The sequence below is a fragment of the Engraulis encrasicolus genome, chromosome 20 (genome assembly GCF_034702125.1).
Source record: "Engraulis encrasicolus isolate BLACKSEA-1 chromosome 20, IST_EnEncr_1.0, whole genome shotgun sequence".
Lineage (NCBI taxonomy): Eukaryota > Metazoa > Chordata > Actinopteri > Clupeiformes > Engraulidae > Engraulis > Engraulis encrasicolus.
Window position 1 is genome coordinate 36,061,081 of NC_085876.1, and position 14,685 is coordinate 36,075,765.

A 14,685-nucleotide genomic window follows, 5' to 3' on the forward strand; every position below is an offset into this window, starting at 1 on the left:
TTCCTACTTTCTCTTTCTTTTCCCTTTCTTTCTATCTCTAAAGGCACGTTCTCAAGTTGTTTGGTCTGTGAAATCCCCCTTTTGCCCTCCTCCATTACCTCATTCAGTGGCCATCTCGTCCTGGAGCAATAAGACAGAGGAGACTGCTGAGGAGGCCACTTCTGCTTCTGATTTCCCTCTCTTTACCTTTCACTTCTCCTAAACTGTCCACACACGCGCGCGCGCGCGCGCGCACACACACACACACACACACACACACACACACACACACACACACACACACACACACACACACACACACACACACACACACACACACACAAACTGTATATTTGTATTTTTTTTTATTGTCAGGCACAAAGAAGAATAAACTGCTGGGTAGTCGTAACAACAGCCTTTATGGTGGGGCCTATTTACATTGTATTGTGCAATGACGGTAAATTGTTGGTAAGCATTAGAAGCACCAGCAGTGTTGCCAGATTGGGCGGGTGCCCACCCAATTGTGCTACTTTGAATGAGCGTCTGCGGGTAAAAATCGGGAAAATTGGCCATTTGGCTTTTTTTTCAGCCGTTTTGGGCCCATAGAAGTCAATGTAATTTGTTGAATTTGGGTGGAATTTAGCACATTTTGGCGTTTTTTGAGAAGCTTTTGGGCGGGATTTGGTCAGACACATCTGGCAACACTGAGCACCAGAAGCAATAGCAAGAAGGGATCTAACAATCAATGAAAGCAGAAGTTTGTGGATTTGGTCTTATGAAGGGGTGAAGTAAATTCAGTTTATTACTTATACACAAACAAAATAATCCGTCAGTAGAAGTGAAAGAATTTTCATGTGGTGCATGTGAATTTACAACAAGCGCAAAATACTGAAAATACAGCGGCTGGTAAGCAGAAGCAGTAATTAGTTCCAAGTCGTTATATACAAGTAAAAATATATTATGTTTTTACATAAGTCACATGGAAACATAGAATGTATTTATGTTCTTATCATCATCAATATCAAATAAAATACGTAAAACAACATTTAACATTAGGAGATGCAAGGCGGAGAACATTTTCAAAGTAACATTGTTACCGTTTAATTTTTTGTCACAACACATCCATAGTGACCTTTATAGTGAAAAAAAAACGAACAAGATGTTACGAAGAAGAAAGTGGAACAGGTGGTGAAGCGGAACTTCACAGTAAAGTCATTTTGGCTAGCCACTTTGGTCTAAATTTCACAGTTAAGTATTTTTGGCAGGTCATTTTGGTTTGATGCAGATGAGACACACTTGTCTAAAAACCTGTGACTAATGCTGTGGCGCAGAGTCTCCGTGGTCAGACGCACACAACGGGTAAAAACACAACTTCCCCTCTCCCTCTCTCTCTCTCTCCCTCTGTCTTCTCCCTTTTTTAGACCAGCATTGGCAGCCTGAGTCAGTCAAGAATACGTATGATTTCCCAATCAAAAAAGGGCACAGTTTGAACTTTGAATATAATGACCCGGGGTGAACATAAGGTCAATAAAAAAGAAGAACATTCAAAAGCCTTCCATGAAAAGTCAAACCACACCCAAAAAAATCTCTGGAAAGTTCCATGAAGACGTTATGTATGGACATAGAATGTTTATTCTTTTAAAGAACTGTTGCCTCACCAGATCGTTGAAGCACAGAAAAGAGTGTGAATACCTCTGGGAAATGTGGTAACCTCTTTGTTCAGATGGACTCATTCAGTCTTTGCTGAAAAGACTCAACTACATCATAAGAACATTGCCATGACATTAATGAGAGCCTAAGGCTGCTTTCACACCAAAGCGGTGAAGCGTCGCGGCACGGAAGCGTTTTTTTACCGGTGGTGGCGAAAATACATGGAAACAAATCTGTCCTTACACACCAACCGGCTGTAGTTGGGCGTCAGCGGCGCGGGAGCCGGTTCCACTCCGTGCTACATTTGGAAAAAAGAACTCGACCGGATTTTGGATGGCAGCGACCGGCGGTGTTCCATTCAAATGAAAGGCAAAGTAGCACGCTAGCTTTGGCTGTGGGGGGGATTTTGAACTGGACTGGCCGCGCACGCCGACGCTGTCGCTGTGAAAGGCAGAGTAGAACACACCGGCCGAAACTAAGCAGAAAGACCTCAGTCGTCTCGCTGCTGTTCCGCCACGCTCTAGTGTGGAGCCAGCCTTAAGTGACGGATTAAGACGTCTCATTACAATTTTGGTGACAGTAAGCTTATACACAGGCTTTGTACAAAGTGGTGTGGTGAAACACCTCCTGGTATCCAGTCAGGCTTGAGGAGGTCCAACAGCAGGTGATGACTTGCGGCGCGCCGCCGCCTGTCCAGGTAGGGAGCCCGAGCTCTCCTCCACGCCATTGTCCTGCGACTGCGTCGTCGGCCCATCTCCGTCTTCGGCCAGCGCTCGCCGGTACACGCCCGACAGCGTCTGGCCCAGGCGACGCCTCAAGTTGAGGCCCATGCAGAAGTACAGCACGGGGTTGACGCAGCTGTTGAAGTAGGCGACGCCCTTGGCCAACGTGTGGCCGACCTTCACCACTTTGCTCTTGCTGTTGGTCATCTTGATCAGGAGGAAGATGTGGTAGGGCGCCCAGCACACGAAGAAGGCGCAGACCAGGCCGGCCAGGATGCGGAGGGGGCGAGATTTTCCCCGGAGGCGCGTGCGTCGGATCCCCACCCCCGCCAGGATGTAGCAGCAGAGGATGACCAGGAAGGGGAGGGCGAAGCCGCACAGGAAGCGGATGGTGTAGAGCGCCGTCTTGGCCGAGTTCTCACCCTCCTTCTCCTTCACCTGTCAACATAATGGCCATATGGTCATGTTGTATTTCTCCCTTTTTTTCCTCATAGAAATTTGTATTGCTTTTTTCACAGCTACATGAAACAAAGTCATAGACACAGGGAAGTGACCTCACAAACCAAAGACAAGGGGCGGGGGAGGTGCTGCTGCAATATTGAACTTGGGATTTAAGTCATTAGACTTCTCATAGTCTAAGTGTCCTTGCCTAGGGTTATATTTCTTTGAGGTAGAAAATCATTGGCCACCTGAACGAAGCATGTGTATTTCTCTGTCTGAAGATAGACTTCCAAGTACTTACCGTACAAAAGCGCACTCTATACTCTGTCCTGATCTCTTTCATTTCAGTTTCACATTTAATTCCATGAAACCAGATGAGTAACAAGAATGTCTATCGCCTATCGTAAGCGTTATGCATCATGTGTTTAGCATCATTGTTGTTACAAACAAATGTATTTGGATGATTTCTTCTCTATTCCACTCTAGACACACAGGGTGACGGAGAGAAAGATAGACAGACAGAAAGGCAGACACACAAAGCAACACATCCAAACACAGACAGACAGACAGACAGACACACAGACACATAGACAGGCAGACAGGTCCAAGGAAACCGACAAGGGGGGGGCAAAGGGGTCTCTTGTCCCGGGCCCAGGGACGGGGGGGGTATTGGGTTTGGGGCCCTTTTATAATCTTTGTCCCGAGCCCAGCCAAAGCTGTCAGCGGCCCTGGGGTGAGTTTCTCAAAAGGGAAGTTGTTAGCCTGTTAGCAACTTCGGTAGTTGCCAATGGGAAAATGCATTGAAAACAACAAAGTAGCTAATGTAGTAAGCAACTTTGGTTTTGAGAAATTCACCCCAGGACAGGTCAATTATGAAGGTTCCTACCTCCAAGCTGCACTTGCTGAGATTGTTCTTGCCCAGGTAGACCTCCCGGTAGACGAAGTACGGTGAGCTCATGATGGACGCCGCCAGCCACACCATGACGCTAACGATCCTCGCGTTGCGAATGGTGCGGTGCTGCTTGGTGAAGACGGGCCGCCAAACGCACAGGGCCCGGTCCAGACTGATGACGGCCAACAGGAACACGCTGCAGAACATGTTGGCGTACTTGAAGAAGCCATTGAACTTGCAGAGGAAGACGCCGAAGGGCCAGTGGTCGAAGAAGAGCTTCTTGGCCAGCGAGATGGCGCGCGTGACGCAGAAGATGAGATCGGCCACGGCCAGGTTGACGATCCACACGTTGGTGACCTTGGACGGCAGGCGGACTCCGCCCACCCAAATGACGACGCTGTTGCCGATGGTTCCGAAGACCACGGTGATGGTGTAGAGGACGATGTTTATGTTGTCTACGATGGCGTCTATGTCTATGGCGGCCTTGTCACTCTTGGAGGAGGAGGAGAAGGCCATGGCTACCGGCGGAAGGATGGAACTGTTGAAGGCCATTCTACACACAAACAAAAAGACAAACAAACGAAGAGAAATAAACAATAAATAAAGATATAAATAAATAAATAAATAAACAAACAAAGGAGAGGGAGACATTATTATATCAGTTGATCTCAACCTATTTTTAACAAACGCCCCCCTTACCACATCATATGCTATTTGCTTGAGCACCCCCTTCTCTCAATAACCACCCCCCTAAGGGCTTTCTAATGCCCCCCTGGGGATCTGCAGAGCCCCCGTTCAGAAACAATACATTTGATATTTTTAACATACCATAGCTACAATTCGCTTGAGCAGAGAATGAACTGAAGATGAAAGCCCACATGATCATTTTCCCCACATGAGAATATAAAATGATGTGCCATGCTATGTTCATATTACGTATATTTTTACAATAAACATATGATTTTGTATTTAGACATATCAGACATATCAGAATTGCCCTGGCTTTTCTCTTTGTCTTTCTCACACAAAAAAAGTTTGCTCATGGCGGTGCTTGTGGTTTGAGGTATTTAAGTGAGCTTCTAATAACGTGTGCTTAAGCAAAACATGAGGTGAAAACTTGTGTGTGTGCTTGCGCGAGTGTGTGTGCGTGTGTGCGTGCGTGCGTGCGTGTGTGTGTGTATGTGTGTGTGTGTGTGCGTGCGTGTGTGTGCCTGCGTGTGTGTGTGTGTCAGGGTGTGTGTGTAGGTCTGTGTCTGTGTTTTAGTGTGTTGGGAGGTTGCAGGCTGAGGCTAGACATAGACCTAGGCAGTGGCGCCAAAATATATCATCAGGAAGTATCTGCAAATATTACAAGACGGTTTTGAAACTATACTTTTACAGAGCCCTTTACCAGGTAACAGTACCGGATAGTGAGATAACGGTACATTTGCATATAGGTGGCCTGACTTTAGCTACAGTACATAGGCCACAAACATTATTGTGCATAACCAGAATAGCATGTCCAAGTTGCAAATACCTGTGTGTGTGAAAAAAGAAAAGAATGAATGTTTTTTTCTGTCACTTAATTTCCATTTTTAGTGACGGACGGATCTCTCCCAGGATTGGAAAAAGTGACGTGACCTCTGTGTGTGTGTGTGTGTGTGTGTGTGTGTGTGTGTGTGTGTGTGTGTGTGTGTGTGTGTGTCTGTGTGTCTGTGTGTCTCTGTGTGTGTGTGTGTATGTGTGTGTGTGTGTGTGTGTGTGTGTGCGTGTGCGTGTGCGTGTGCAATAGTGAGAGACATACACAATGAAAAATATACTGACATGGAAAGTGCCCTCCTTGCTCAAAGTGTGAAATGGTGCATATATATGAGGAACATGCAGTAGCATATAGGGGGCAAGGACACAACATTCGTGCAGAATGACCTGTTTCTTCGTGAATGATAAGGGGATGTGCAGCACTGCCCGTGGCGTGGCGTCACCTGCATTCACTTTGTGGATGAAGGCAAACTAGACTCAGCACCCTGTACTGTGCAAGGACAGTATAGAGAGCATCATGGCTGCAGGGCCAATGTTAGGATTGGGGGGGACACAAAATAGTTTTTTCCTTTTCTTTTGGCTGGTATTCAACTCGTAATTTACAACACAAAACACTCTCCAGTGGCTTGCCATATCATTCAAAACTACAGCACAGAGAACAATTGATTATTATTGTGTGTTGTTCTTGTTCATTTGCTTACTTGACTGTTAAATGAGTATATTAGGCAGCGCTTGACTTGAACTTTTTGCTCGTTGGCTACAGTGGCAAGTGGTTTTCAGAGTCACTAGCCATTCAGCCTTTCTACTATCCACAGTTTTGTTGTCAGTATTTATTTTTTAGATATATTGTCTTTACCATCATACATCTAAACTCAGAAAATGAAGTGATAAAAACAAGATGATCAGTGCTATGAGCATAGTGTATTCAGTGAACCAACAATATATCAGACAAATAGAATATGCATGATTTTTCTTGAACCTAAATATACCACAAGGTGTAAAAACAGGATATTTATTACTGATATATGTCATACCCAAGAATAAGTTACCTGCCAAAGAGGCTAGTGAGACTAAAATGGTTAACCACGGCCAAGCTTTACCCATTTTTTGTCCAGTTGACAGTTGCCAATGTCAAGCCCTGACATTAGGGTATTTTATCGGGTGAGTCCACAATTGGTGGTGGTGGTCCAAAACACAACACATGTATACACAACGCATGCAGTCTCATCTATTGACTTAGAGGCCGCACTGACAAAAGATCTAAGTAACCTACACTGCCCTACAAAGGCAAAATGCAGTAACTACATATTCAGTCAAAATTGAGTTTAGACTGAAACTGGTCTTTATTATACCTCAATTATCTTGGGACACAGCCTTGTGCTCCAAACGTGTCCCAATTTAAAGATACTGCTTTGTCAAACTTGCAATAACTAGATTTTCCAACAATACGTTGAAGGCCTTTTATAGCTTCAATGTTAGCAATATTACTGCACTTTCTCTTTGTATGGCAGTACAGCATAGAGCAGGAACAGAAACTGAACAGCAAGAATACAAATCATAGCCTTGTAATGTGCACCATTCTGCCAGTGGAGCACTTTGTTATTCATTTAAACACTTCACATAGTAGGCCTACTACAATATTACAACATTACACATACTCTTGTGTAATGCATTATGATTTGGTTATTGCCATGCTACAACAAACTTATAACAGAGACCATGTCTTAGCACATTTTAAAGGGACACTGTGCAGGAAATGGACAAAAAAGGTACTGCAACTATGCTGCTCATTGAAACGGGGTTGCCTATTGCCAAATTACAAAACTAATATTTTCTAGTATGGCCCAAGTTCAGTCAGCCAAGTACAGCTAAAAATGGCTATTTCTGGAAATTCAAAATGGCGGACCATGGAGAAGATCCCCCTTTTCATGTATGAAAAGTGCAATTTTTCCAGTCATAATGAACACTTTGAATTTGATGGTTGTGGTAAATATTCATGAAAAAGATAATGGGCAGCATGGATTCTGGAAATAAACAACAAAAAATCTCACACAGTGTCCCTTTAAGGATGTGTACGCTGTCTGTGTCAGCTGGCTCATCACCCTCCATATTCTATGCAGGGCCAGATAGCATCTTTAGGACACATATACACAGGGAAGCCGACAAGGGGGACAAAGGGGTCGGTTGTCCCAGGCCCAGGGAGAGAGGGGGCCCACAATTCGGTCCTCATGACATTGAATGTTTGGTGGGGGGCCCTTTCAGATGACTTTGTCCTGGGGCCAACCAAAGCTGTCAGCGGCCTTGCATATACAGTTTCACTTCATGCATCTGGGACTGCAGTGCATTTGAGAAACAGCAGCTGAACACAGGCCTACAGACAGAACTGAGGGCCGAAATCAGTTGATGCAGCCAACCAGCAATATCTTTAGCAAGATGTTTGTCAGCCAGCAATATCAACAATAGCAAGATATTTGATGCCCCACTTCTCTGGCAGATGAGACTATACAATGTATTTACAGCAGCATGACCAGAGATTCTTTAAGTATAGAGATATGCCAACATAATAGGTTTCTATGGGCACCTAACATGACCAGGTTCCGGTCTGCCTAAAGGGGCGTGTCATAATGCTCCTAGCATTGAATGGAACAGTCCTCAGGTCTGCCTAGGTCTGCCCAGAGCCGTCTAATAAGAGTTGCGCAAACCGGGGACCAGGAAGTCGGTTGGTGATGTGATTTGCGTAGATTAAAATGTTTCTTAACAGTAAACTTCTGTTCGTTGGAAACTAACACAGAACCATCACATACCAAACAAAGATTAAGTACAAACAAATTACATTACCTTTACCACATTTTCTGTGTTCTACGGCCACCTCCTAGAACTAAGTAACTACTTCTAATAGAACTAAAGTCAATGGGGATTTCCATGTTAACGCTCTGTGAGGCTCCATGAGAGCCGCCATTGCTGTGGAAAGATTGGACCATAGAGGTCTATGGGAGTGACGTAACTCTGTTATTAGATGGCTCTGGGTCTGCCTAAAGGGGGATTTCACCCCCAATAATAGAACCCGAAAACAATGGGCCAATGGAACCTCTCTCTCTCTACTCTCTCTGGCATGACATTGCAAAACCACTGCTATGATAAGGCTGGAAACTCTGTGAAGCCTGTGGTTGCCCTCTGGTTCCCCTGAGCTAGATTTTTCACAACCAATCGTCGAAGCGAAGAGACATTATATTTCCAAGGCCCTGCCGTGGCCTAATGGTAGGGCACTGGGTTGCTAGGCCGGGGGTCAGGGTTCGATTCCGGCCTAGGTCATTGCCGATCCTCCCCCCATCTCTCTCTCCCACTCACTTCCTGTCACCTCTCATACTGTCCTATCGAAATAAAGGCAAAAATGCCCCCCCCCCCAAAAAAAAACAAAAAACAAAACAAAACAAAAAAAACAACCCATATATTGTACATCCAAAAATCCAAAAGAACCCCACTGCAAAGCAAACACACATCTAGTGTCTAGACTCTTCTCACCAAATGAGTCAAAATGAAAACATCTTGGTTAACCAGACGGGGTGCTGCCAGACGTGGGCATCTGAAAAGAACAACCATGCCCCACCAATGCCCTGGATACAGCATGTTCATTGCACATGCGTTTATTCAGGTCTTGCCCATGACAAAGGGCATGCAGGAAATGAGCAGTGTCTGAATCACAGTCTGCCCCTCGTCTGGAAACACAAATCTGCCCCTCTGTGTATCACTGGCAACTATTTCCCCATTCATAATTTTAATCCAGTATAAATAGATATTAGTACACTCAAAAATAAAATAAATCACGTTTCATGGAAATTCGAGAATAGATCTAGCAAAGGACAAAGTGATCTGACCGATACACAGCTACATGTCGGCCTAAAGTAGTGCTTCTCAACGGGGGCTCTACAGCCCCCCAGGGGGTGTTGGGGAGCCCTAGGGGGGCGTTGAGAAGAATACAGCTGTGAGGGGGGTGGTGCTTAGTTGCCATTGGGGTGCATTAGACTATTCTTCTTCTTTTTTTTTTTTGACAATTTTTTGGTTTTTTTTTTTCATTTTATTGATGATAATACAGTGAAGATGGTGACAGGAGGCGAGTGGGGAGAGAGAAACGGGGAAGGGCCAGCAAAGGACCCGGGCGAGGAATCGAACCCGGGTTGGCCGCATAGCAGACGAGTGCCTACCGTTAGGCCACTGTAGGGCCAGTCTATTCTATTTTTTTTAATACTAGGGGGGGCATTGGCAGGCTTATGATGAGGTTATGGGGACGTTTACTCAAAACAGGTTGAGAACTGACTGTCCTAAAGAGAGCAAAGCATTGTGATGAAGTTACTCATGGGCCTCAGCTTTTACTTGCTAAAAGGGGGAAATGGCGAGCGGTCGCTAGGGGCGTCTAGATTTCTAGGCCACGGAAATGGGTAACACGTATGACCTCTCATCCTAATGCTTCATTCTTTCACTTCCGCATTCCCAAAAAGAGAAGACTTAACAGCCTTGGCTCAATATTTAGAAGAATTCACAGCCCCGGCTATCAATATATTGGTCTTCCCTCCAGATGAATCTAATAGTCAACAAGGCAATATAAAAGACATTTTCTATCATGGCAACATATCAGACACTAAAGATTTTTGAGTCATTTGAACATATTCATCTCTGAAGATTCCCTTTCTGTCATGTTATGAGATATTTCATTTACCTGAAGAAGGTCAGATGACCGAAACGTATTAAAGTTTGTTGGTGGAATGGACAGTGTGCGGGATTTCTTTGCACTTGACTGACAACCCCGCTGGGATAACATCCTACGCACCTACCCAACTACAGAGGTGTGCAAAAGCGTCTTTGTTGAACCAGCCCTTGCTGTTTGAGCCATGGTCAGTGCCATGTCATAGGACTATAATGCATAGTCATGTCAAAAGAGCTTTCCTAGATGTCCATTTGCTTACAGCTGAATGTTTTTTTTGTTTTTACTATTTATTGTTTTATATTATTATTATTATTATTATTATTATTATTATTATTATTATTATTATTATTATTATCATTACTACATTATTTTTTTAAATTATTATTATGGTGTATTATCTTAATGCTTTAGTCATGATGCCCACTCGTCCACCCTCAAAAAAAACAAACAAGACAAAGTAAACATCTGTGCTCAAACAACGGTCAGATATCATCCAGACGAGACGAGATTTTTAATACTTAGTTGCACTGATAAGGGATAAGGCCACACAAGCATGTTTGCTAGGCGAAAAGGATTTGAGCCGCGCGAGTTGACTTGTTTTCCGAACAGTCAACCTTGTGTCCTATTTTATCTCTTGGCTGATACACAGCCGGAGTGTATCCAAGACTGTTTACACTGCCTGCCACCCAATCACCCTGCTGTGGTGGCCACTGTAATTAAAGCAACCACTCCATGGAACTAAGCTCAACAGACCAGGAATGCTGAAAATGAAACCACTTATCATCCCCTCTCTGGCATTAAAATGAAAATACAATCACTCTAGTGTAAGAATAACAATTAGATACACTGTTGCTTGGATATTTTTCGTGCAATTTTATAATAGTATAATTCAAAAATGTCTATCTGTTTAAGTGCTTATGCACATTCATTTTGAAATGTTAACCCATTTATGCCTTAGACACTTGCAAAAAAACGCAAAAATGTATGCCCCCCAGCCCCTTTTTGGGAAAAGGTGCCTGTCAGCCTATAAACGCCTAAACATCTCAGCCTCTAAAGCACATAAAAACATGAAATAAGTTGCATTTAAAAGCTAGGACGCTGATCTTGCATTAGAATGTGTTCCTTACACTCTAACATTTGAATACACAATCATATCTCAAGAGCCTGATGGCAGCCTCTACTGTACTGAACAGTAGGCATATCACTCCAGCCATAGGTCAATGCAGCATATATATAGTAGAGTAACTTTATTGATCCCCAGGGGGAAATTCAGGTATCCAGTATAGCTTACATAAATACACAAATGCCGACATGGACATTTCAAGACACAAATAACACAGGAATAGTCAGGGAGGGGAAAATAAAATAAAGTAGTAAATGTGCAAAAAGACATTCTGTGAGTTGGGATGGACCAATGCAGAAAACATACTCTGTCAGTTAAGGTAGACAATCTTAACATGACCTGGCATATACGCAGCATCAGTCTTAAATGCAGGGCCAGCGCTAGGCATAGGCACACCAGGTGGTCGCCTAGGCACCAAAAGTCTTGGAGGCGCCCAGTCCCACAGAATTAGAACATTAAGCAAAATGAAGCATTAAGCTTTATATTGACGATTATTATTAATGGGCACTCAGTATATATCTAGGTAGTACACCAGCTGTGCTCTGTCAGATCAGATGACACTATGTTGTTTACAGATGCCAATTTCTAATTCCACCAAAAGCAAAGAGGGATGCTCGCCTAGGGCACCAAATTGACTAGAACCGGAATGCTGAAAACGAAACCACTAATCATCCCCTCTCTGGCATTAAAGTAACACTAAAATGAAAAGACAACCACTCTAGTGTAAGAATAACAATTAGACACACTGTTGCTGGGATATATTCTGTTGGGTTAAGTTGTAGACAGTGTGACCATGTGTTTTATTTCAGTGTTTTGTTTGTGCTGCAACTTTAAGTGGAGAGCCACACTCGCAAGTTTAGTCTCCATGTCCACAGCAAGCCCCGTTTTGGCCCTAAAGTCATTCTGTTTGTGCTGCACTATAGCCTACTTTTAACAGAACTGAGTGAAACATGAATGGTGGTGCATAGGTTGTATGACCACACATAAATTGTGCGTTTGTTAACAATGTGGTAATTACCTTATTTTCCCTTTTACTTACTGACGTTTATTCTTTATGCTTACTTTTTTATTATTTTTTTGTGTTTCACATATTATCCTGTATGTACAGTATCTTCTGAACAGCTTCTTTGTGTGAAATCAGATATCTAGGCCAAATAAAGTCAGCTTGCCTAAAAGATAAGTTCATTGGCATTGCAGCACTTGACCGAGTTCAGCACAGGACTCATTCATAAATGACATACACACACTAACAATGGGGGCAAGCGGGTCAGTTGTCCCGGGACCAGGGGGAGAGAGGGCTCATCATTACATTGTATGCATTAGGTGGGGGGCCCTTTCAGATGACTTTGTCCTGGGCCTGGCCAAAGCTGTTAGCAATTCTGGATACACAAGGATCACAGCACTAAGGAGCTGACCTTGTAGGGCCACAGTGCATTGGTCCCAGAAGCATTTCCTCAACGTGTCTTCAGAGTGTGTGTGTGTGTGTGTGTGTGTGTGTGTGTGTGTGTGTGTGTGTGTGTGTGTGTGTGTGTGTGTGTGTGTGTGTGTGTGTGTGTGTGTGTGTGTGTGTGTGTGTGTGCGTCTATAAGTCTCAATACAAAGCTGTCACAACCTTTTTAATTGTAACTTTTATGTTGTATCTGAAAATTAGTCTGTGTACATGGAAATGGTCTGCTGGTCATGGACTATGGCAATACAGTTAGCCTATACACGTATATACAATACATAAATATACAGTATATACATTATAAAATACATGTATATGCACTGTACTGTATATATTTTGATATGCCATTCAGTATTGTGTTTGTCTTCCTCAGTTGGGCTATGGCAGTATTGAACTTCTGTTCAAACTTACTGACACATGAACTTGCAGAAGCAAAACATGACAATTCAACACTCTGGTCTGATGTGAACAATGACTGAAATTTGTAGTTTGGTTATATAGTGAATATATTAGAAGACACTCCCTTGTTACCAGGATGGACATGATCAAGCCATGTGAGAAGACTCATTGTAAATATTGAGACGGTTTTGTAATGTTGTAGCCTAAATATTTCAGCGAACAACAAGCCATTTCGCATGTGGAAAGGTGTGGACTAAGGAGGATACAACCTGGATCGAAACTTAACTGTGTAGCCTATATTGTGAGCCAGGCGACATGATGTTTGCTTGCATGCTTCACAGTTTGTTTAGATATGATAAAAAAGAAACAAAATAATTCTACTCAAACCGCAGGTCTACTGTGAATGTTTTATAGTAAATAGACTATAGAAAAAATATTACAAATATTACAATCTTCCGTAGCCCCTTAATGCACGCCGTACCTCCAGTGGCACACTGTATTAGTCATTGAAATGTAACTACCATAGCACTACAAAACTATGACACAACACAGGCCCTTTAGTAATGCACCACGACTTGGTCATTACCATACTGGTAACAACAAATGTATAAAGCCGCGTCTTAAGGGGTTAACAATATGCTCCAGGTGGAAAGGTGTACATTGTACACTGAGAGGCCAGCTAGTTCTGAACTTACTGAAGTGAGTCATATAAAATCATGCTTACCTGCTTCTCAGCCAGATGTCTGCTGTATCCTTCTGTGTGCTCTGCTGACTTAAATGAGCATCTTGTATGGTGTTTCACATCTCAGCTGACAGCGTACACAGCACAAGACCATTTCTCTCTTTCTCTTTCATTCCCCCTTGCTCTTCCTTCTCTCTCTCTCTCCCTCTCTGTTTGTATCATGTGAAAGAAGGAGGGAGCGTGGTGAAGTGACTTGAGCACTGCCCACAAGTTCCACACCCACAGTTGTGTTCTCTCTCTCTCTCTCTCTCTCTCTCTCTCTCTCTCTCTCTCTCTCTCTCTCTCTCTCTCTCTCTCTCTCTCTCTCTCTCTCTCGCACGTGTGTGCGTGCTCACACACACACACACACACACACACACACACACACACACACACACACACACACACACACACACACACACACACAGACACACACACACACACACACAGACACACACACACACACACACAGGCACCTCACCCACGCCCACCACATAACAGTTGTTGGTTAACTCTAAACAGATAGCAGAAGTGTATTTGTTATCGTATGCACACAAAACCTTATCTCTTTGATGAAAATTAGATTAATATTATATTAAATTACTTCAATTTTACTGAACCCATGTTGACCACCCCATCACTACTTTGGGCAACGTTAGCACTTTTACATTGTTTCCCCGTGCCTTCAATGTTATGCAGTGTTTTTTTTTTACCAGCAATGTTCTAAACTTTAAACCAAACCTGAAGTCAACAGAAAGCCGGAACCATTAATTGCAGTAGCCATGATTCTCACTTTCCCCAGAAGTTACATCAACACAGTAAATTCTGCAGTGTTCATTTAGGACTTAGAGGGTTGATTTGAACTTATTTGGACTTAAATTAACTCTTTAAGTGTTGAATTAACACCCCAAAATTTACTGTGAACATACACATCTTTACATTCCCTTCCGTGCTGCACCTAAATCCTCATGAGCTTTTGCTCTTGTCTTGCCTCCTATGAGACTGAGCAAACATTTAGTTTACCTGATTTTAAAATGTACCTCATCTTAAAGCTGATACACAGGGAAACTTTTTTTTAACGTTTGAACAGA

General features: G+C 43.3%; 1 protein-coding gene across 1 annotated transcript; it reads right to left on the bottom strand.

Annotated features, from left to right (window-relative positions):
* Positions 1-365: 365 nt before the first annotated feature.
* LOC134435891 (formyl peptide receptor 2-like) lies at positions 366-13,732 on the bottom strand. The gene is made up of 3 exons (XM_063184932.1): positions 13,598-13,732; positions 3,679-4,237; positions 366-2,789 (listed from the first exon to the last, which is right to left on the bottom strand). Exons 2-3 carry the CDS (start codon positions 4,234-4,236, stop codon positions 2,268-2,270), a joined length of 1,080 nt encoding a protein of 359 aa, XP_063041002.1. The 5' UTR covers position 4,237; positions 13,598-13,732; the 3' UTR covers positions 366-2,267.
* Positions 13,733-14,685: the final 953 nt, after the last annotated feature.